This window comes from Tubulanus polymorphus, chromosome 5 (assembly GCF_964204645.1).
Source record: "Tubulanus polymorphus chromosome 5, tnTubPoly1.2, whole genome shotgun sequence".
Lineage (NCBI taxonomy): Eukaryota > Metazoa > Nemertea > Palaeonemertea > Tubulaniformes > Tubulanidae > Tubulanus > Tubulanus polymorphus.
This window is the reverse complement of record NC_134029.1, coordinates 16,260,460-16,284,746: the sequence shown is the minus strand read 5'-3', so window position 1 is coordinate 16,284,746 and position 24,287 is coordinate 16,260,460. Positions and strand designations below refer to the sequence as shown.

At 34.2% G+C, this 24,287-nt stretch overlaps 1 protein-coding gene across 9 annotated transcripts in view; it reads left to right on the top strand.

The window, feature by feature from the left end:
* LOC141905945 (circadian locomoter output cycles protein kaput-like) overlaps positions 1 to 24,287 on the top strand; it is a 41,071-nt gene that overhangs the window by 3,655 nt on the left and 13,129 nt on the right. For 4 of the 9 annotated variants that reach the window (XM_074795063.1, XM_074795069.1, XM_074795066.1 and 1 more), the window contains exons 2-15: positions 346 to 472; positions 2,347 to 2,598; positions 2,671 to 2,730; positions 3,398 to 3,546; positions 7,952 to 8,043; positions 8,389 to 8,478; positions 8,581 to 8,692; positions 8,789 to 8,899; positions 10,478 to 10,640; positions 11,113 to 11,219; positions 11,301 to 11,448; positions 11,535 to 11,623; positions 11,718 to 11,767; positions 12,123 to 12,239. In XM_074795063.1, the coding sequence (XP_074651164.1) occupies positions 2,489 to 2,598; positions 2,671 to 2,730; positions 3,398 to 3,546; positions 7,952 to 8,043; positions 8,389 to 8,478; positions 8,581 to 8,692; positions 8,789 to 8,899; positions 10,478 to 10,640; positions 11,113 to 11,219; positions 11,301 to 11,448; positions 11,535 to 11,623; positions 11,718 to 11,767; positions 12,123 to 12,239 (1,398 nt within the window). In that variant the 5' untranslated portion in view covers positions 346 to 472; positions 2,347 to 2,488. Of the gene's footprint in view, positions 1 to 345; positions 473 to 2,343; positions 2,599 to 2,670; positions 2,731 to 3,397; positions 3,547 to 7,951; positions 8,044 to 8,388; positions 8,479 to 8,580; positions 8,693 to 8,788; positions 8,900 to 10,477; positions 10,641 to 11,112; positions 11,220 to 11,300; positions 11,449 to 11,534; positions 11,624 to 11,717; positions 11,768 to 12,122; positions 12,240 to 24,287 lie in introns of all 9 variants that reach the window. The other 5 variants (XM_074795065.1, XM_074795071.1, XM_074795067.1 and 2 more) reach the window with 5 other exon arrangements.

The window sequence follows — 24,287 nt, the reverse complement described above, 5'->3', positions numbered from 1 at the left end:
AGTATCTTCCGAGGCTTTTGTTTGCTATGAGAGGGCTGGATATTCATCTCAGCATACACGACATCGTGGTCTGATATTCCTAGCATGGTATCTGTTCGTTGAACGAGTGTTGGGTTGTTAGTGACCAGCAGATCGAGGGTATGTTCGCCCCTAGTGGGTTCCTCTACTATCTGGGTCAGGCCATAGTCATTCAGCATTTCCAGGAAATCATGGTGTGTTTGTACTTGAGTAGTACCTGGCTTTAGTTCCACTTTGTTCCAAGCCCATCCTGGTAGGTTGAAATCTCCACCTATAAGGATATTTGAGTTGTTGACTGATGTGACTGCCTTTTCTACACTTTTGTAGAGTTCCTGATATTGGTCCTTGTTGGCAGTGTCCGGGTTGTAGTAGCAGCATAGGTAGAGGTGCTTCGCTTTGTTAGTTGTGAGCTTGCACCACACGATTTCGCAGTCAGTTTCGAATTCGGTCACGGGTGAGTGATCATGCTGGTACGCGTATTATATGGTAGAGACAGGCACTTGAATGAATATGATGGGCATTTGATTTGACACTTCCTTCATCCATCCTCCTTGTTTTGTTGTTATTGGCAATGTTGATGGTGTCACAGGCACTACAACAATATAGAGCCATTTTTAGCCCACTTGGGACTTTAGTCCCAGCGGGCTATTGCGTTCACTTTTCGTCCGTCGTCCATCCGTTATAGCATCCGTCGGTCCGTCCGTAGACGGAATCCAGTATTTTGGGAAGTTTTGAAGACGCTTCAAGGTAACCCAAAAACTGGCCCTGTCAGAATCAAGATGGCCAACTGGCAACCATTGTTGTTCGCCAAAATCTGCACTTTTTACACATTTTTAAACTTTTTGAGGGAAATTTTGAAGACGCTTCGATCAATTACCTTGATCTTTCGGATATATGTGAATCCCCCCAGGGCCCATCAGCATAATAAAAGTTAGGTCGATCGGATTCAAGATGACCTTTTTAGTGCCCAAAAATGTTAATTTTTGCCCGAATTCTGAGTCCTGTAGCTTCCTACTGGTTTGCCATTTCTCATTGCAATTTGTGATGGGTATTCTTTGGAAAGGGATGTTTTATACCTGAGACAGGTATTTTTCATCAGCCAATTATGACGCAATTGGCGGCCATCTTGGTGTCACCAGTACTCATTCGTAAGTGGGAAAAAGTTTTTCCACATTATATTGATACCTAAGCGTATTTTGCTACCACAATCAATTAGAAAGTTGTAGCTCATAATGTGTTCTATGATTGTGGTGAGTTTCAAGGTAATTGGATTTCGCATATGGCCACCAGGGGGCGTTGAATAATATCTTCGCATTTCTTTATTATATTCGTACCTATGCATATTTTGTAACCACAATCAATTGGAAAGTTGTAGCTCATGACATCATCTATGATTGTTGCGAGTTTTAAGGACATTAGTTTTTCTATATGGTCACCAGGGGGCGTTGAATAGTAGAATAACGTAGTATTTCCTTATTATATTGGTACCTAGGCATATTTTGTTACCATGATCAATTGCAAAATTGACATGTTCTATGATTGTGGTGAGTTTCGAGGTCATTGGGTTTTGAATATGGTCACCAGGGGGCGTTGAATAGTAGAATAACTTAGTATTTCCATATTAAATTGGTAACGAGGCATATTTTGTTATCACAATCAATTACAAAATCGTAGCTGCTGACATGTTCTATGATTGTGGTGAGTTTCAAGGTCATTGGTTTTTGTATATGGTCACCAGGGGGCGTTGAATTTTGAAATTGTTAGATTGTTGAGCATTTGGAACCACTTCCCAAGTGGGCATGGTGTCCCTGGACCCCTAGTCTACACAGGGCCTTGTCACAATCGATAGTAAATGAATAAAACCAGTATCACTGACCACCTCCAGTATCCCTGTATAATAAAAAAACAAGGCTGGTAACTAATCGTGAATCTGAAAATGACCTCTCCACTTCTATCGACTGTAATTCATCATGGGTGCGATGGTACGTACCTTAGAGGGGGGTCAGTGAATTTGGTACAAAGGTGGTATAAGGGGGGAGGGGGGGTCAGAAAAATGGGAGATTTTGAGGTACGTAATTTGTGAACGCTCCCTTAGCATCTAATTAAACAAAGCGATTTCTTATGATTTAATTTGGCCAATTTAACGTTGAAAACCCTAACTCAAATTGCACTTAACTCGTTGATTTGTTTTTGGTCCCAATGAATTCAAGTTAAACAGAATCTACAGTATAATGTTGGCATGTAATTGCTCTGACTTTCAAGAATAAAAGCTACTTGAATGCAGTCTAATGATTTGTTCTCACTATTTTTTTCTAATTGAATTAGTAGTAATTATCCATGTGCGACCTTTCTGTGAAAATACCGGTACCAACTTCTTCGCAGTACGGCAGTGGATTCCAGTATGATGCTTGTAAAAAGATAGGGATGTAGATAAGGCCTATAGCTTCTTTGCTGCAGTGTCTCAAGTCCTATGTCACTAGAGGGACATTCTCCCAAGCATTCTAGTCTATGCTTTGTTCATCAATGCAACATGAATTTTGGAAAGAAAACATCACTTGGTGCAAATTCGACATTCACGAGGTAATTAATAAAGTGGAGAGCAAGTGATAGAATAAGTTGAGTCTTCAATACATATATAATTGTGTATTTCAGTGGAGAAGAACTGTATGATGAAAGTGAAGATGATTATCAAACAACTGGAAAAGGCAAAAGGTTTGTACCATTAACTCAACGGTGTTTGGCATCTATAGAATTTAATCTAGACTCCAAAATTCAAAAATTACTTATGGTTGAAGTGCTTTGGTCTACCTTTTTGACCGTTTTGAATATTGGCTGTCTGTCAAATATATTTTAATCAATGCACCAAATTCATAGGATGGGGTAATTGGGATTGTTTGCAGTTGAAATGGTGTATCATTAGACAACCTTGTGCATGCAAATGTGGGATTGCTTTATTTTTTGAAAAAACCATTTTTGAAGGGTTAATTCTCTTAGCTTTGGTTTAAATTTAGCTTCAGCTGCATTGTGTTGGTGCATACAGCTGCCTGGTACATCTTAAAAATGTTTACTGTACTGCCCATGCTGCTGAAATGCACACAAAAACATCATGCTTCATTATGTCAATTCTTAATATAGGCCTAGGTGAATTATCAAAATTGTTCTGGATTATGGCAAATGCTGTTTAGGTTATCCGATTGCGTTAAACTTTGGAAGAGAAATTCAAATAACTGGTCTCACCAATGACATTTAAGTCGATCGGCAAGGGATTGTTCACTCTGAAATTTCCCCAATTAGGCCAGCTATCTACTGGTTCCTTTGTACTGTCCATTTAACACACAGCTTCAATTCAACTAAGGAAGAGTTGATGCATATATTTCAGAAAGTCACGTAATTTAAGTGAAAAGAAACGAAGAGATCAATTCAATTTGTTAATCAGCGAACTATTCACCATGGTTTCAAGCAGTGAACGTAAAATGGACAAATCGGCTGTGCTTAAAGCTACTATTGCTTACATTAAACTACATAATGGTTTGTACTATTTTTAGCCCACTTGGGAATTAAGTCCCTGCGGGCTATTGCGTTCACTTTTTGTCCGTCCATCCCTCAGTTGACTTTATTTTGGGAAGTTTTAAAGACGCCTCAATGTAATGTCTTGATATTTGGGTTACACATGTATCTACCCTAGACACCTCTTCAGCCCAAAAACTGGCCCTGTCAGAAGCAAGATGGCTGACTGGCAGCCATTGTTGTTCGCCAAAATCAGCACTTTTTAGCCCACTTGGGACTTTAGTCCCAGCGGGCTATTGCGTTCACTTTTCGTCTGTCGTTCGTCCGTCCGTAGACGGAATCTAGTTATTTTGGGAAGTTTTGAAGACGCTTCAAACAGACAATGTAATGTCTTCATATTTGGGTTACACAATCAGCACTTTTTACACTTTTTTAGTCCACTTGGGACTTAAATCCCAGCGGGCCATTGCATTAACTTTTCGTCCGTCCATTCGTCCGTTATTTTGGGAAGTTTCGAAGACGCTTCAATGTAATGTCTTGATATTTGGGTTACACGTGTATCTACCCTAGACACATCTTCAGCCCAAAAACTGGCCCTGTCAGAATCAAGATGGCCAACTGGCAGCTATTGTTATTAGGCCAGCCGTAGGCTGAGCCTATTACTATACAAATGGAGCGAATTTAAATGACATGGTTTCCACACAAAAGGCTCTTTTGCTTGCCAAGTGAGGGCATATTCGAACAAATCACGTATTTAAGCGTAATCCATTCTCGGAATCGTAGCGAGCAGAATTTTGAAATAGGGTCTCATAAAAATGTTTTCTGCATTTTTCACGAAAGTTAAATCGGGAAAATTTCAATTTTTATCAGCCAATCAGGAAGTTGTGTCTTCCCTGTGATTGGTTTATCTGAAAATATCAGCAGCTGTTCACGTGAATTATCACGATTTCATTACTGGCGCTTTTGCGCATGACTTTATGTATCAACACGCGACAATACTTCCGCGTTCGCTACGTGTTCGCTGATTGGCCCATTTACTGAGAAATTCTACAGAAGCCTAATGTGGTTTGTTACAAGCGCTGTGATTGCCCCGACCCGATTCTGGCATGGCTTTAGCTTAGTGGGTTCGAATCCCTTGACGGGTGAAGATGATGGATCCTATCAATATCTATTGAAACTAATAAGTTTCCCGGTTGGGCAGCCGCGCATATCTACCGGAAGTATTCCAGTTCGATATTTCGAGGTTTCTTTGAATTTTGGAGTGATATTGAAATCCGGTAAATACCAGCAGTAGATTGTGAAAACCCATTGCATGATATTTTTATTACTTAACGAAAAGCGTCGGGGGCCGCGCCAGGAGTTTTCGTGATTCAAGTAGCGCAATAGCCTACTTTTTCGTGTTCGTCCACCTCAATTTTCACTCCGCCGATCACTGACACGGCTCTGTCCCCGTCGGCGCTGTGATTGCACTTTCGTACCACCAAAATTTTTTATTTCTATATCAGGGAGGTCTGGAGAATAAAAAAGTCAAAATTTGGATATCACATAGGCCTGATTTCATCGAATAAGTCGACCATGGTCGTTACGTTTCCGTAGCCTACTTATTACCACCTAAAACCGGCTGAACAATTTTGTCACAACCAACATTTCGTTTACAGAAATCAGGTGTTCACGTGAACCCGCGGTATCGTCTACTGTTTTACTTCCGGGTTTTATTTTAAGATTTAAAATTGTATTTCAACATCGATTTCTATGAAATCTTTAGTTGATTTGGTGTTTGGGAGGAATTTTTATTTGCTCTACAGAAAATTCATCCTTGACAATTGCGCAAGGTTCGCAAAAAATTGCTTTTCCCAAATCGAGTGTATGAACTTGATATGCTAATTAGCCATGTGCCCGAATTGCAAATTCAATCAAATTTTATTCTGCCAAAAAAATGTTAAATACAATTCGCTTTCCGAGAGTTAATGGTATGCTGCATGGAACAAAGTTGTTTTGAGATGGCTCTTGAAGCTATTTAGGTCGAGAGATAACCATCTAGATAGTTCGTGAGAGTTCCAAAGTTTTGAAGACGCTTCAAGGTAATGTCTTGATATTTGGTTTATACGTGTATCTACCCTAGACACATCTTCAGGCCAAAAACTGGCCCTGTCAGATTCAAGATGGCCGACTGGCAGCCATTGTTGTTCGCCAAAATCAGCACTTTTTACACATTTTTGAAGTTTTCGAGGGAAATTTTGAAGACACTTTTATCAATAACCTTGATCATTCGTATATATTTGTATCCCCCAAGGGCCTATCGGCATGAGAAAAATTGGGTCGATCAGACTCAAGATGGCCGTACTGTAACCTTTTTTGTTCCCAAAAATGTCAATTTTGGCCTGAATTCTGAGTACTGTAGCTTTTTAATGGTGTGCCATGTTTCATAGCAATTTGTAATGGGTATTCTTTGGAAAGGGATCTTTTATATCCAAGAGGGTATTTTTGACCAGGCAATTATGACGCACTTGGCTGCCATCTTGGGGTCATCAGTACTCATTCGTAGGTGGAAAAAAAGTTTTTCCACATCATAATTGATACTTAAGCATATTTTGCTACTATAATCAATTGGAAAGTTGTAGCTCATGACATGTTCTATGATCGAGATGAGTTTCAAGCTCATTGGTTTTTGTTTATGGCCACCAGGGGGCGTTGAACAATACAATAACTTAGTATTTCTATATTACATTCGTACCTATGCATATTTTGCTAACTCAATCAATTGGAAAGTTGTAGCTCATGACATGGTCTATGATCTTGTTGAGTTTCAAGCTCATTGGTTTTTGTATATGGCCACCAGGGGCGTTGAACAATACAATAACTTAGTATTTCTATATTACATTCGTTCCTGCTGTCTGTGTTAACACACGATTTTACTATGTAAATGATATTGAGCAGGGAGTGTATATTGATAAATATAACCCACGGATTACATCATTTATAAAAAGCAAATCTGACAGGCTGGCCATTGTGCCCCTTGGGGCTCTTGTTCTCCAAAATCAGCACTTGTTACACATTTTTGAACTTTTTGAGGGAAATTTTGAACCTTGATCTTTCATATATATTTGAATCCCCCAAGGGCCCATCAGCATAAGAAAAATTGGCCACCAGGGGGCTTTGAATAATACAATAACTTAGTATTTGTATATTATATTTGTGCCTGTGCATATTTTGTTACCACAATCAATTGCAAAGTTCTAGTTCATGACATCGTCTATGATTGTGGTGAGTTTTAAGGACATTAGTTTCTCTATACGATCACTAGGGGGCGTTGAATAGTAGAATAACTTAGTATTTCCTTATCAGATTGGTACCTGGGCATATTTTGTTACGACAATCAATTGCAAAGTTGTAGGTCATAACATGTTCTATGATCGTGGTGAGTTGGAAGGTCATTGTGTTTTGCATATGGTCACCAGGGGGTGTTGAATAGTAGAATTACTTAGTATTTCCATATTGAATTGGTAACGAGGCATAGTTTGTTATCACAATCAATTACAAAATCGTAGCTGCTGACATGAGCTATGATTGTGGTAAGTTTCAAGGTCATTGGTTTTTGTATATGGTCACCAGGGGCGTTGAATATTGAAATTGTTAAATTGTTGAGCGTTTGAAACCACTTCCCAAGTGGGCATGGTGTCCCTGGACCCTATTTTATTGTTAGGGAGAAGCGTGAAACTTTACCCAGGGCCCTATTTCCAAAACAACATCTGAATTTGCTAATGGGACTGCGGATCACTTCCTTCAACATATGGGACGCACCCGCGTTCTTAATCACACGGGAAATGGGTTAAAGAATTGGGAAAACAGGGGCTGTTTCAATGAAATCACCCTTGATTTTCTCCGGAAAGGGCTCATTTGGAGAAACCCATAAAATCGAGGAATGGGTCATTTTTCATCAAAAAGAACGAGCGTGTGCTACCTTATCCTGAATGAAGTGGTCCGCCTGGGCCGTTGGTAACCGACGCCTTTAAGATTAGTCCTGATTCCCATAGCGAAAATGATCTGTGAGGTTTATTCACAGTGTCGGATCCAGGATTCCATGGAGGACGGTGTACAAATCTAAATAGGGGTTCCCCCCAGAAAATTTTTAAAAATTAGACTCGCAGACGCGTTCTGGGTACGATCAGAGTACGATTTAACTCGCAATTTGAAAAGTGATTTTCCCAACTTTCATGAACGATGTTGGACTGCCCTAAAAAAAGCACTGGTAATTGTAAACGACGACATAATTTTACACATTTTCAGGGATTTTTCACATGTTTGTCTTCGTTCTCACGAAAAGGTCGGTCCATAAGAAATTTGGGGGTGCACGTGCCCCCCTGTGCAACCCCCCTGGATCTGCCGCTGATTCATTTTTGTGTGTTGATATTTTGTATTTGTGCAGATATTGCAATGGAGTCACAAGCACATGAAATCGAAGAAAATTGGAAACCTTCTTTTTTAACAAATGACGAATTTATTCAAATAATGCTCGATGTAAGTATGAAATTTATTTACTCAGAAACCTTATCAGGGGCGGGGGGTGTTTCCTGAAACATTTTAAGGATCGACCATACATGGATGATAAGTTTCTGCGGTTACGTGGATTTCTGTGATTAGAGGCCATGATTGAAAATACAGATGTCATATCATTTATTGCCAACTGTTTGTCATTGTGTCCCAGGAATCAGTAGAATGTCTTACATATTTATGTGATTTTCATTTTCTTTATCTGGGCATTGTAAATCAATTGCTACCAGTAAGATAAAGATCTGATTGTCTGTTTGCCTTCAGGGTTTGGTGCCTTTGTATCCTTAATGAAAAAATTGTTTTCTTTTGCAGGCTACTCATGGATTTTTAATGGTTTTTAATGTAACTGGTAAAATAGCTTATATATCAGACAATGTTAAACCAATTTTAGGTTATTTCCCTGTATGTATATTTATTTCCTGATACATATTTTTCTAAATACATGTATATTGCATGAATGAATAGTATGATGTATCATTATAATTGTATGTAATGTGATTTCAGTATGAATTGCACAACCATTCAATATTTGATTTCATTCATAAAGAAGACAGAATTGATGTGTACAATCGGTTAGCTAGGCATAGGATGAATCTGACAAGCAATAATGGAAAAGGTACGCATCATTCTTTTGAAAATTTCATACATGAATGTCAGTTGATTATTGTTTGATTGTTAATAAAAATGTTCCTCCTTTTTTTTCTCAAATAAGTAGATAATCAATTATACTTGCAATTTCACATGAAAACTATGAATTCAAATGAGAAAGGTGCCTTCCAAAAAGTTGAAAGTCAAGGCTGTTTAAAGAATTGCGGTGATTCTGGTATGTACCTTATTAGTCAGTGAAATTATGGATTCTTGTTGGTTTACTTGGGACTTAAATTCCAGCTGACTATTGGAATTCGCTTTTCATATGTCCATCTCTCCATAGGCTGAATGCAGTTACTTCGGATATCTCGAAGATGCCTCAATAGATTTTCTTGCTGTTTGCTTTTTAGCCCACTTGGGACTTTAGTCCCAGCGGGCTATTGCGTTCACTTTTCGTCCGTCGTCCGTCCGTCCGTTCGTCCGTAGACGGAATCCAGTTATTTTGGGAACTTTTGAAGACGCTTCAAGGTAATGTCTTGATATTTGGTTTATACATGTATCTACCCTAGACACATCTTCAGCCCAAAAACTGGCCCTATCAGAATCAAGATGGCCGACCAGCATTGTTGTTCGCCAAAATCAGCACTTTTTACACATTTTCGAAGTTTACGAGGGAAATTTTGAAGACAATATGATCAATTACCTTGATCTTTCGAATATATTTGAATCTACCAAGGGCCCATCAGCATAAGAAAAATTGGGTCCATCTGACTCAAGATGGCCGTCCTATGACCTTTTTAGTGCCCAAAAATGTCAATTTTGGCCAGAATTCTAGGTCCTGTAGCTTCCTACTGGTTTGCCATTTCTCATTGCAATTTGTGATGGGTATTCTTTGTAAAGGGATGTTTTATACCTGAGATAGGTATTTTTGATCCGCCAATTATGACGCAATTGGCGGCCATCTTGGTGTCATTAGTACTCATTCGTAGGTGGGAAAAAGTTTTTCGACACTATATTGTTACCTAAGCATATTTTGTTACAACAATGAATTAGAAAGTTGTAGCGTATAACGTGTTCTATGATTGGGGTGAGTTTCAAGTTCATTGTTTTTTGTATATGGCCACCAGGGGGCGTTGAATAATACAATATCTTAGTATTTCTATATTATATTTGTACCAATACATATTTTGTTACCGCAATCAATTGCAAAGTTGTAGCTCATGACATCGTCTATGATTGTGGTGAGTTTTAAGGAAATTAGTTACTCTATATTGTCACCAGGGGGCGTTGAATAGTAGAATAACCTGGTATTTCCTTATTATATTGGTACCTAGGCATATTTTGTTACCATGAACAATTGCAAAGTTGTAGTTCATGACATGTTCTATGAATATGGTGAGTTACAAGGTTATTGGGTTTTGAATATGGTCACCAGGGGGCGTTGAATAGTAGATTAACTTAGTATTTCCATAGTAAATTAGTAACGAGGCATTTTTGTTATCACAATCAATTACAAAATCGTAGCTGCTGACATGTTTTATGATTGCATTGAGTTTCAAGGTCATTGGTTTTTGTATATGGTCACCAGAGGGCGTTGAATATTGAAATTGTTAGATTGTTGAGCATTTGAAACCACTTCCCAAGTGGGCATGGTGTCCCTGGACCCCTAGTTACATATATCTACTGAAAACACACCTGTGTATGTTCACCATGTGGTGTTGTATACTGAAACTGTCAGATTATCGAGCATTTCACCAAGTGGGCATGGTGTCCCTGGAACTCTTGTTTTATTCATATTATTCATTTATCATAGATTCTGTGTATACCAAAGAAGTGAATAAGGATGAATATTTCTGTTGTATTTTACGACTAAATAATGCACCATTATTACGTGAAATTCATACACCGGATAATAGTATGAGAGAATTCATATCCCGACACAGTATTGAGTGGAAGTTTTTATTTTTAGATCACAGGTAAGCACAACATGATGTAATACACAAGAATTAATGCTTTTATCCCAGTTGGATGAAATTTTGAATATGCTTTTGTTGTGGAAATTTAGGTCTTAATTGTTAGGCTTCTAGGTTCTTTGTGTTTGCCATAGTTTATTGAAATGAGAGATGGGCATATTTTTGGGAATGAATCTAACATATCAGGATGGGATTTCAGCTTGCCTTTCATTTACTTTAAGGCGTTATCAGCCATATTAATCTATGAGCTTGGTAGAGTTTATCAAGCATGCTTATGGCCTCAAAGCGTTAAAGGCAATAAGCGCAATCTAAAGACTCATATGCAGATTTTCCCTGTACAGTCTAGTGCTTGGTCGCATAGAAACCTGCGCAGTTTCAGTCTGAATAGATACCTTACATACTTCAGATATTCGCCAGGTAGTCTAGTATGGTGGATTGGTGATCAAAAATATGATTAAAAATGATGATTTTATAGGGCCGCTCCAATTATTGGTTTCCAGCCATTTGAAGTTTTGGGAACATCCGGTTATGATTATTGTCATCCTGATGATTTGAATAAACTAACTGAATGTCATAAACAATGTAAGTTCATGGATTTAATCATTCGGTGCAAACAATCTAATTCTATATAACACACGAGCAATGTATTTTCTGGTTATCTAGTGGCCCAGTCTGGCGAAGGAGTGTCTTGTTACTACAGGTTTTTAACCAAAGGACAACAATGGCTATGGTTGTGCACATATTATTATATATCTTACCATCAGTGGAATTCAAAACCGGAATTAATTGTTTGTACGAATACAGTTATTGAGTAAGTTCTGACTTCAGGTAGATAGATAGGCTAATCAATTCATGTAAAATATTGAATTTTTATTTATGAGCGGTTTTCCTTCTTAGTTATGCTACGGTTAAACTTCATGAATCTAAGGAAGAATCCATCTACAAGATTAAAACATCACAAATGAAAAATAATGAAGTAGAAACATGTGAGTCTTGGAATAACAACAGTATTGATATTACTAAAATAAACCATTGAAGTACACTTTTTAAGTGATTTTAAATGACTGATTTATCATTTAGTGGATACTAACGAGGCACTTACATCACAGGATGGAAATGGACGAAAAAAGGTTTGTACTTGTTGAGTATTCTATGTGAACCAATTCATTGTTTCAATCGATTTGCCTTCTAGATAATTATTTAAAAAAAAATATAAATATAGCTTTATTTCAGGGGAAATTTTACAATAAGTTATTTTTACTAAGGTCAAAATTGACATCAATAACAAAGTTATAAATATTTAACAGTGAAAAGACCGCTATGTAGAAAAAAGCCGATTACAATTATTGAGAACAAAATAATAATAATAATAATAGTAATAATAATAATAATAATAAAAATAACAGTAATGACAAAAAAATAATAGTATTAATAATAATGACAATAATAAAAAAATGATTTATTCTAGATAAAAATTAATTTCAGAAGAATCATTCATTAGTGATTGGTGCCGCTGAGAACCAGGAAATTTTGCATTTAGCCTCACAGTATGCTGATGTAGAGTCAACTACTGATATACCTCCAGTTACCTCTACAGCAAGAGTAAGTGAATCTGTGCTGTTACATTACAAAAATTCACTCTCATATATTATATTAGTCCATTCCCCATTACTATCAGTCGAGCTAACAGTTCTCACTGGTGCTTTTTATCCCACTTGGGACTTAAGTCTCAGCGGCCTTGTGTTCACTTTTCGTCCGTCGTAGCGTCCGTCCGTAGACGGAATCCAGTTATTTTGGGAAGTTTTGAAGACGCTTCTAGGTAATGTCTTGATATTTGGTTTATACATGTATCTACCCTATACACATCTTCAGCCCAACTGGCCCTGTCAGAATCAAGATGGCCGACTGGCAGCCATTGTTGTTCGTCAAAATCAGCACTTTTTGAACTTTTTGAGGGAAATTTTGAAGATGCTTAAATCAATTACCTTGATCTTTCGTATATATTTTTATCCATATTTTGCAATCAATTGCAATCTTGTAGCTCATGACATCCTTTATGATTGTGGTGAGTTTCAAGGTCATTAGTTATTCTGTATGGTCACCAGGGGGCGTTGAATAGTAGACTAACTTAGTATTTCCTTATTATATTGGCATATGCATTATATTACCCAGGCATATTTTGTTACCATAATCGATTGCCAAGTTGTAGCTCATGACATGTATATGATTATGGTGAGTCTCAAGGTCATTGGGATTTGCATATGGTCACCAGGGGGCATTGAATAATAGAATAGCTTAGTATTTCCATATCATATTGGTAACAAGGCATATTTTGTTTCCACTATCAATTACAAAATCGTAGCTGCTGACATGTTCTCTGATTGTGGTGACTTTCAAGGTCATCAGATTTTTTCAAGGTCTTTGGATTGGGTATTGAATATTGAAATTGTTAGATTATTTAGCCTTTGAAACCACTTCCCAAGTGGGCATGGTGTCCCTGGACCCCTAGTTTGTTTTAATCTCATGAACCCATCGCATATAATATCCTTGTCCTTCTTGGTATTCTTCAATTTTGGTGAGATGATACAACTTCATAATTCTCTTGATGGTAAGGATATGACATATATGCTTTATTTAAATCAATTTGAGATGATTTGTAGAGTAGCCTAGTGTTAACCGGTTGTAGAACTCAACAATGAGATGAGTAGTACTATAAAGGTAAATAGTTAATTTTTTTCAAGCATCAAGCAAAAAGTTAACCTATATAGTATGACTCATCTTGATGTATTTCTATGACTGTACCTCAGTCCAGTTCCTCCTTTGTATCACACTTTAGAAAATATTCTCGGGAAATGAAGGCTCTATCACATTAACTTCGTTTTCCAAAGTGTTGTGTACGGGTTACAGGCCGTTAATTCGCAGGTATTTCCGTCGAGTACTGTACCCTTTCCTATGGTTTTTGCCAATATTTTCTAAATTTGAATTGATCACCAATGGTTTTTTCTATACGACCCGGCCCTGCGGTATTGCATTTAGCCACCAGCGAAATCCGCCATCTTTTTTCTTGGCGTTCTCGCAGTAGAAATCGCCGTAAAAATCTGGGAATTAGGATATTAGGGAGTTTTCACTCTCATAACGGTGAGTCCGTTCGGTTTGGGGGTTATCCCTGGTTTCTATTTTTCCGTAAGAATTTTATTTACAAATATAATTTGATTGAATTGAATTGAATTTAGTATTGTGACAGGATAATTATGCCACCCCCTCCTAAGGGTCAACATCGTGGCGGGGAGGGATGCGGGCATTTGTTTGGCGCCTGGGACAACCACGATTCGTGTGCGTCGTGCGGGCGCAAATCCGGTCAAATATGTGCAAGGAGCAATCCTTGCAAGATTTGCGAGGTGTGGTCCGAGGACCTTTGGCTTCGGGCCGATAAGGCTCTTAAACTAAGAGATCGTTGTCGAGTTAATAGCAGGGATTCGTCGGTTTCGACGTGCCAACCGACGTCTCTAATCCTGTTTCTAATCGTATAGCGGAGCGGTCGCCGGTCGTTCTGGTACGATCGGCTTCCCAACTCCGTTCACCGGGGAGGAACGCTGGTTCACCGGCACCGGTCTCCGGTCATTCACCGGTTCGGCCGGTTCGGCCGGTTCAGATTACATGTTCTGAACCGAGCGCGCGCCGCGGTAGTCGGGAATGGCCCGCACCGGTTCGGTCGGTACCGGTCCGGGTCGGGCATCGGTCCGGTTCGGGCACCGGTCCGGTCCAGACATCGTCCGGTTCAAAACATCCGGTACGTTCATCGTCTGATTCTGATCGTCGCTCCGGGGATAGAGCTCGCTCTCCCACTAGATCTAGACGCCGTGAGCGTAATAAACGAGCAAGATCTCCTTCTCGCAGATCAAGGTTTGATCGTGAGAGGGACTACGATCGTTATTGAAGGAAGTTTCGCCGTCGGTCTTCTCATCGTTCGTCGACGTCGGTTATCGATGAAGGCGATTCTTCTAGTAGGTTTCGATCCCGTTCGAGGGACCGTCACCGAAGTCGGCATGATCGTCGGGATACTGGAAAATTCCTGACTCTGAAGGATTTCCATGTATTTGAAGAGAAAATTTTAAACTTGTTATCTTCGTCGCAACAAGTCACTGCAACCTCTACAACAGGTAAGCCTATTCCTGATAGTAATAGGGGTAATAGGCTTTCATACCAAAGGTCGAGAGGTTGAGAAAGTAAAAAGATAAAAATTTTTTTTTATTTTTACTCACTCGCCCCCTCAACCTTTGATATGAAAGCCTATTACCCCTATTACTCTTAAAATAATCATATACATGAATAACATTTAAATTGATAGATTATTCAATATAAAAGTGTAAGCTCTTATAGAATAGATATATAGATATATTTACAACATTATTTCAATATTTATATTTGTATGAGTTAGTTTTTTAAACATTAAAAGTGTGATTGAAATAATACATGATATAAATCATTGAACTTCTAAAATCAATTTTAATAAAAAATTTATTATTAAAATGGAAGCAAATAAGTACTACTGTTCAACATGTAATATCAATATAGATAAATCCCAAAAAGCAAGACACAATAAAACTAAAACACATTTAGAGAATAAATTGAAACTAGAATATAAAGATGATATATTAGAAACTAAATTAGATGAATTAAAGAATGAAAAAGAAACATACAAATGTGATACATGTAATCTATCATTCAGTGATAAAAGATATTATAATGAACATTTAAAATCTAAAAGTCATATTAGAAATAAGAATAATGATATTTTAGGTGAAGATTATTTTGATGAAGATAATGATAAGAAACAGAAGACAATTAACAGCATAAAAAATAAATTAAACAATAAAAGACCATATATGGAAGATGTAAGAAAATATATTAATTTATTGGATAATAAAAAAGATATAGAGATAACTGAAGCATTTAAAAGTGATATTGGCCCAGCAGCTATCGAGTTAAAATTTCATAAAGGAAAAACATTAGAAGAAAATAAAAACCATTTAGAAAATATGAAAGAAATAATAAAAATAATAATAGATATTGAATACCCTGAAATTAGTATATCAGTTAAAGTAAAGTTTATAAAATCTGAAGATAAACCAATATATAATATAAATTCTCATTCACAACATATTATATATAAACAACATATAGATGATAAATTAGATAAATGTTATAATGAAGTAAAAACTAAAATAGAAGAGAAATATTTTGAAGGATCTGGTTTAATATTTGATGAAATAATATTTATGACTTTACATGTTTATAACACAAAATATAATAAGTTAACTAAATCCAAACCAATTGATGAAAATTATGTATCATATTATAAAGAACCAGATATTGAAGCATCAAGTTATATTAAACTACCATTTAAACTAATGCTGTAATAAATGTACAAAATGAAGATGATAAATGTTTTCTATGGACAATTATAAGTTGCTTACATCCAACCGAAGATATTACACATAGTTTTAGATTAACAAATTATAAACCATTTGAAAATAATTATAAGATAGATAAGTATCCTGTTATAATTAAAAACATCCCAAAAATAGAAAGAGATAATAATATAAAGATAAATGTATTTTATTTAATCAAATTACCAAATACAAAAGGTAACAATATAAAACATTATACGTTAGAACCTTTATATCTATCAAAAGATTATGATTCAAATGATGTTATAGATATATTATATTATGAGAATCATTATATGTGGATTAAACAAATAGATTTATTCTTTAGAACAGAAAGTGATCACCATAATAAAATATATCTATGTAGAAAATGTTTACATAAATTCAGTAATGAAAGTACATTATTAAATCATAAACAATTATGTGAAAATCATGATTATTGTAAATTAGTTTTACCAAATGAAAAGGATAAAATATTAGAATTCAAAAAATATGATTACAAAAATAAAGTACCATTTGTAATATATGGAGATTTTGAATCATTAAATAAAGAATTAACTGATCAAGATAGAAAAGAAATATATTATAAAAGAAAGAAATTAAATTCTAATGAAAATGATTTTTCAGAAGAACCACCAAAAACAAATACAATTAAAAAGATTCATCAATCAGCTGCTGCTTTCGGGTTATATATTAAATCTGATTATCCAGAACTAATTGAAAGTGAATATTATGATTATAGAAATGAAAATGTTATCAATCATTTTTGTGACTTATTAATTGAATATGAAATAAGATTTAGTAAATTATTGAATACAAATATAGAAATTATAATGACAGAAGAAGATAAAGAAGCGTTTGAGTTTGCAGATAAATGTTATTATTGTGAAAAGATATTTAATTATAAAGATAAAAAAGTAAGAGACCATGATCATTTGAATGGAAAGTTTAGAGGCGCTGCACATGAGAATTGTAACTTACAAGCTAAGAAAATTAACTTTGTACGAGTTATATTTCATAATCTATCAGGATATGATGCACATTTATTCATCAAACAGTTATGCCATAAAATAGAAGAAATTAATAATGAAATAGAAAGATTAAATTCAAATAGATCAAAAGATATAATACCAACTTATAAATTTAGAATGTTAGCTAAAACATCTGAGAATTATATATCCAATTTGGTTGCCTAAGATTTATAGATTCATATAGATTTTTAAATAGTTCATTAGATAACTTATCAAAATCATTAGTTGATGATGAATTAAAAATATTAAAGCAACACTATCCAAATAATGATGATTTTCAATTAATGAGATATAAAGGCGCAATTCCATATTCTTTCTATAAAAATCATAATGATTTTAACATAACTGAATTATTGAAAGAACAATTCTATGATGAATTAAAAAATGAATATGTTAAAGATGAAGTATATAATAGAACATTGAATATTTGGAATCATTTCAAAATAGAAAATCATGGACAATTAGTAGATTCATATCTAAAATCAGATGTATTATTATTAACCCATATATTCGAAAGGTTTAGAGATGTAAACCTAAAATATTTTAACATTGATCCATGTCATTGTTATTCTAGTCCAGGTTTAACATGGGATTGTGGATTAAAATTTACAGATATAAAAATGGATTTGTTAACAAATATAGATCAATTATTATTATTTGAAAAATCTATAAGAGGAGGAGTTTCAGGTGTATTAGGTGATAGATATTTCAATGTAAATGATAACCCTGGATATAAGTTATTATATATAGATGCAAATAATTTGTATGGTTGGGCAATGATGGAACCACAACCTTATGGAGTATTTGAAATAAGTGAAGTTTCACAACATGAAAATAATGATAAATTTGATTGGAAGAAAAGAATTCTAGATATTGCAGATGATTCAGATACTGGTTACTTCTTTGTTGTAGATTTAGAATATCCTGAACATATTAAATTTAAATCTAGAAATCTAGCTTACTGTCCCGAACATAAAACTGTAACTCATGAAGAATTATCAAATTATCAAAAAAGAATTAAACCCGAAAATCATATTCATACAAAAAAGTTAATAGTAACTCAAGAAGATAAATATAATTATGTAGTACATTATAGAATGTTAAAGTTTTATCTAAAACAAGGAATGGTCCTAAAAATGTACATAGTTATATTTCATTTAGTCAATCTAAGTGGTTAGAAAAATATATAGATTTTAACACCAAACAGAGAACTGAAGCTAAAACTGATTTTGAGAAAGATTTCTTCAAACTAATGAATAATGCATTCTTTGGTAAGACTTGTGAAAATATTAGAAATAGAAATGATATTGAGTTAGTTAGTAATGGTAAAAGGATAAGGCATTTACAATCATATCCTAAGTTTTTAGGTAACAGAATATTTGATGGAAATTTAGCCGCAGTTAAAATGAGAAGAACATCAATGAAATTTAATAAACCAATTTATGTTGGAGCATCAGTTTTAGAATTATCAAAATTACTAATGTATGAATTCTATTATAATGTATTACAACCACTTTTTGGAGAAAAACATATAGAAATATTATATTTTGATACCGATTCTTACATATTAAAGATTAAAACTGATAACATAACTGATGATTTAAAAACATTAAAACATCATTTTGATTTTAGTAATTATCCTAAAAATCATGAATTGTTTAGCAATGATAATAAAAAAGTTCCAGGGAAGTTTTAGGATGAATTAGGTGGTGAAGAAATGATAGAGTTCATCGGTATTAGATCTAAAATGTATTCATATAAAACTAAAGAACATGAAGCTAAAAAGTTAAAAGGAATAACCAAAAGTGTAGTAGAAAAGAATATTCATTTCAAAGATTACATCAATTGTATATTCAATGAAGAAGTTAGAAAACATAAGATGAAATGTTTAAGATCTGAAGATCATGAAATGTTTATTGAAGAAATTGAAAAGATTGGTCTAAACCCATTTGATGATAAAAGATATATTTTAGATGATGGAATTCATACAGTTGCTTATGGTTGTAATTTAGATGAATACTTAAAATTTAAAAGAGAAGAAACAAAAGAGAACGAGATAATGAAAAGAATTCTAACGTGTTAATCAAATTTTAATAAAAATATGTATTATAAATGGAGAGTAAACAAACACACAGTGAGAACAACAAATTATTTCTAGATAGAATAAAAGATACTTCAAATGTCAAATCAGTAGATTATAAATTTAAGAAGTTAAAAGAATTAATAATCCATAAGAAATATCTAATTACAAATATTGATAGAGTTACTAACAAATATGGAGATAAATTAGTTATACACTTAGAATATGAAGGATTAAAAGGAAATACATATAAATTCAGAACATATTTACCAGATAGATTTCATAGATTATCAAGTGAAGATTTTGAAGAATTATGTTCTGGAGATTTCTATTTCATATACAAAGGTAAGAATGAAAAAGGGCACCATGAAATAGATTTTCGAATAAAATATGTAAAATAAATGGTAGAATTAAAAGAATACAGAATATTTGTTGATTCTAGAAGACTTACAAATTATGAATCACATAATTTACTAGTACAATTAGATAGGGAATATAAAAATTGTGTTGATTTAAAATTAGTTAATATAAGTTTATGTAATTCTTTTTACAATATATCGAATAAAACTGTTGAACATAGAGCCTTTTTAATTTTTAATAAAAATAAAAATGAATGGGCCTATATATATTTAAAACCGGGGTTATATAATTTAGATACATTAGCACAACAAATTAATAGAAAAGCCTGGCACAAGTCAGGTAATAATTCCGGGTTTAATATTAGATTTTTAAAAAGTGAGAGTTCTGACAAAATAAAGATAAGGTTGTCTAATAGTGAAAAACATGCATTTATGGTAAAATAAACCTATAGCTAAACTGTTAGGAATTCCTCCAGATAAATCTTTTACAAATATTGATGCTACACCAAACTTAATACCTTTTACACACTTTTTAGGCCAGCCGTAGGCTGAGCCTATTACTATACAAATGGAGCGAATTTAAATGACATGGTTTCCACACAAAAGGCTCTTTTGCTTGCCAAGTGAGGGCATATTCGAACAAATCACGTATTTAAGCGTGATCCATTCTCGGAATGGTAGCGAGCAGAATTTTGAAATAGGCTTTCATAAAAATGTTTTCTGCATTTTTCACGAAAATAAAATCGGGAAAATTTCAATTTTTATCAGCCAATCAGGAAGCTGTGTCTTCCCTGTGATTGGTTTATCTAAAAATATCAGCAGCTGTTCACGTGAATTATCGTGATTTCATTACTGGCGCTTTTGCGCATGACGTCATGTATCAACACGCGACAATACTTCCGCGTTCGCTACGTGTTCGCTGATTGGCCCATTTACTGGGAAATTCCACAGAAGCCTAATGTGGTTTGTTACAAGCGCTGTGATTGGCCCGACCCGATTGTGGCACGGCTTTAGCTTAGTGGGTTCGAATCCCTTGACGGGAGATGATGGATCCTATCGATGCTATCAACAAATAAGTTTCCCGGTTGGGCAGCTGCCGATATCTACCGAAAGTGTTGCGGTTCGATATTTCGAGGTTTCTTTGAATTTTGGAGTGATATTGAAATGGCGGTAGATTGTGAAAACCCATTGCTTGATATTTGTATTACTTAATCAACGAAAAGCGTCGGGGCCGCGCCAGGAGTTTTCGCGATTCAAGTAGCTCAATAGCCTTCTTCTTCGTGTTCGTCCACCTCCGCAATTTTCACTCCGCCGATCTCTGACACGGCTCTGTCGCCGTCGGCGCTGTAATTGCACTATTCGTACCACCAAAATTTTTTATTTCTATATCAGGGAGGTCTGGAGAATAAAAAAGTCAAAATTTGGATATCACATAGGCCTGATTTCATCGAATAAGTCAACCATGGTCGTTACGTTTCCGTACTAATTACCACCTAAAACTGTCTGAACAATTTTGTCACAACCAACATTTCGTTTACAGAAATCAGGTGTTCACGTGAACCCGCGGTATCGTCTATTGTTTTACTTCCGAGTTTTATTTTGATTTAAAATCGTATTTCAAGATCAATTTCTATGAAATCTTTAGTTGATTTGGTGTTTGGGAGGAATTTTCATTTGCTCTACAGAAAATTCATCCTTGACAATTGCGCAAGGTTCGCAAAAAATTGCTTTTCCCAAATCGAGTGTATGAACTTGATATGCTAATTAGCCATGTGCTCGAATTGCAAATTCAATCAAATTTTATTCTGCCAAAAAAATGTTAAATCCAATTCGCTTTCCGAGAGTTAATGGTATGCTGCATGGAACAAAGTTGTTTTGAGATGGGTCTTGAAGCTATTGAGTCGAGAGATAACCATCTAGATAGTTCTTGAGAGTTCCAAAGTTTTGAAGACGCTTCAAGGTAATGTCTTGATATTTGGTTTATACGTGTATCTACCCTAGACACATCTTCAGGCCAAAAACTGGCCCTGTCAGATTCAAGATGGCCGACTGGCAGCCATTGTTGTTCGCCAAAATCAGCACTTTTTACACATTTTAGAAGTTTTCGAGGGAAATTTTGAAGACACTTTTATCAATAACCTTGATCATTCGTATATATTTGTATCCCCCAAGGGCCCATCGGCATGAGAAAAATTGGGTCGATCGGACTCAAGATGGCCGTCCTGTGACCTTTTTTGTTCCCAAACATTTTAATTTTGGCCTGAATTCTGAGTCCTGTAGCTTTCTAATGGTGTGCCATTTTTCATTGCAATTTGTAATGGGTATTCTTTGGAAAGGGATCTTTTATATCCGAGAGGTTATTTTTGACCAGGCGATTATGACGCAATTGGCGGCCATATTGGGGTCATCAGTACTCATTCATAGGTGGAAAAAAAGTTTTGCCACATCATTTTGATACTTAAGCATATTTTGCTACCATAATTAATTGGAAAGTTGTAGCTCATGACATGTTCTATGATTGAGGTGAGTTTCAAGCTCATTGGTTTTGTTTATGGCCACCAGGGGGCGTTGAACAATACAATAACTTAGTATTTCTATATTACATTCGTACCTATGCATATTTTGCTACCACAATCAATTGGAAAGATGTAGCTCATGACATGGTCTATGATCTTGGTGAGTTTCAAGCTCATTGGTTTTTGTATATGGCCACCAGGGGCGTTGAACAATACAATAACTTAGTATTTCTATATTACATTCGCTCCTGCTGTCTGTGTTAACACACGATTGTACTATGTAAATGACATTGAGCAGGGAGTGTATATTGATAAATATAACCCACAAATTACATCATTTATAAAAAGCAAATCTGACAGGCTGGCCATTGTGCCCCTTGGGGCTCTTGTATATTTATTGCAATTTAATCGATCCTACAAAAACATTCAAAGCAACTAAAGATATAACTTGTAATTCTGGTTTACTAAACATTTTACCATTGAAGAATGTTAAAGAATTTGGAACTCAAATAAATTATAATTTAACAGAATGTGATTTCAAACCATGCATTCCTAAATTCAATAATTTAAAATTAGAAATTAGAAATCACAATGGATACTTAATTGATTTAGATAATTTCCCTGTAATTTATGAATTAGTTATAAGATGTAGAGAGTAATTTTTTTCACTATATAAATGAATATAACTGTTGGACTGAGTATATGTTTTGGGTTTGATTTTAAACATGGTAAAGAAATAAGAATTAAACTAAATGATGTAATTACTGATATAAAAAGTAAATCATTTAACAATGCATCAATGATTAATAAAGAAAATTATAATATAGAAAAAGTAATTGATTTAATTAAATCACCTTTAGAATATTATGAATTAAATGAAGATGGAATTATTGATGATATTAAAAACATATTAACCAAAATATATGATAATCATAAAAGTAGTAATGAAATAAATGTTGAATTAATCATAAATAAGTTAACTAAATATTTTGATGATAGTAATTTTTTTGATAAATAAATGAGTGATAATAAGTGGATAATAACTGGATTATATAATGGAGCATTACTATCAGTTGGAACTGTTGGTTATTCAATGGTATTAAAAAAGTATTCAAAATGGGAAGTGTTAATGTTGATAAATTTGATATAAATGATATTTTAAAATTAACATTAGCAGTTACTTTATCTAATTTAACTATTGATTATTTGGAAAAACAAAAATGTATTCCTCCTATATAAATGCGTAATTATTTTACTAAATAAATGGCTTCTGCAGTTATAACTATTATAGGATCGGCAATTGTTAACGCTTTAGCATTTACTGGTGGTGGTTATTTATTTAAACATATTGATAAAAATGGATCATTAACAGAACAAAAAAGACATCACTTAGCATTAGAAAAATACAATAAAGCAGCGGAAGAATATAGAGAAAAGAGGCAAAACTATATGGATTACATCAATAAAGAATTATATGATCAGAAGATTTCACATAGAGATTTTCAATCAGTTGATGATGCAATGAGTTTATATAACGCGGTAACAAATAAAGAAAAATTACATCTATACAAACCTAAATTATCAGATTATTATACCCCAAGTAATGAACAACAGAAATATGAAATAATATGGATTTTAGGTGGAACAGTTATTGTTATATTTGTAGCATATAGATTTACTAATTAGTAATTTTTTTTGCTAAATAAATGGATGATAATATTGATATTATTCCTCATGATATAAATAAAACTAAATTAAAAATATATTTAGAAAAACAAATATTAGAATTTGAAAGTGACTTAAAAGTTAAAAAGAAAAAATATTTAAAAAGTAAAATTATATATTATCTTATTATCAGTGGTTTGGTTACAATTAGTTCTGTAATAACATTTCTAGCAATATTTTCACCATTAACACCTTTAGCTATATCAATTGGTGTATTAGGATTAAGTTCAAGTGTTTTAACTGGTATAAGTTCAAAATTAAATATAAAAAGTAATAAAGAAAAAATTAAAACTAATATAAAAGAAATTAATAAATTAAAAAATACACTAGATTATATAATAAGTTTAAATGGTCATATAACAGTTGAAGAACAGGATAAATTATTAAAAGAATTTGTTAATTATTAATTTTTTAATTATATAAATGGCAGATAGTTTTCCAAAAGCTTTCCAATATAATAAATCAATCAAATATAATATTCCTGCAATA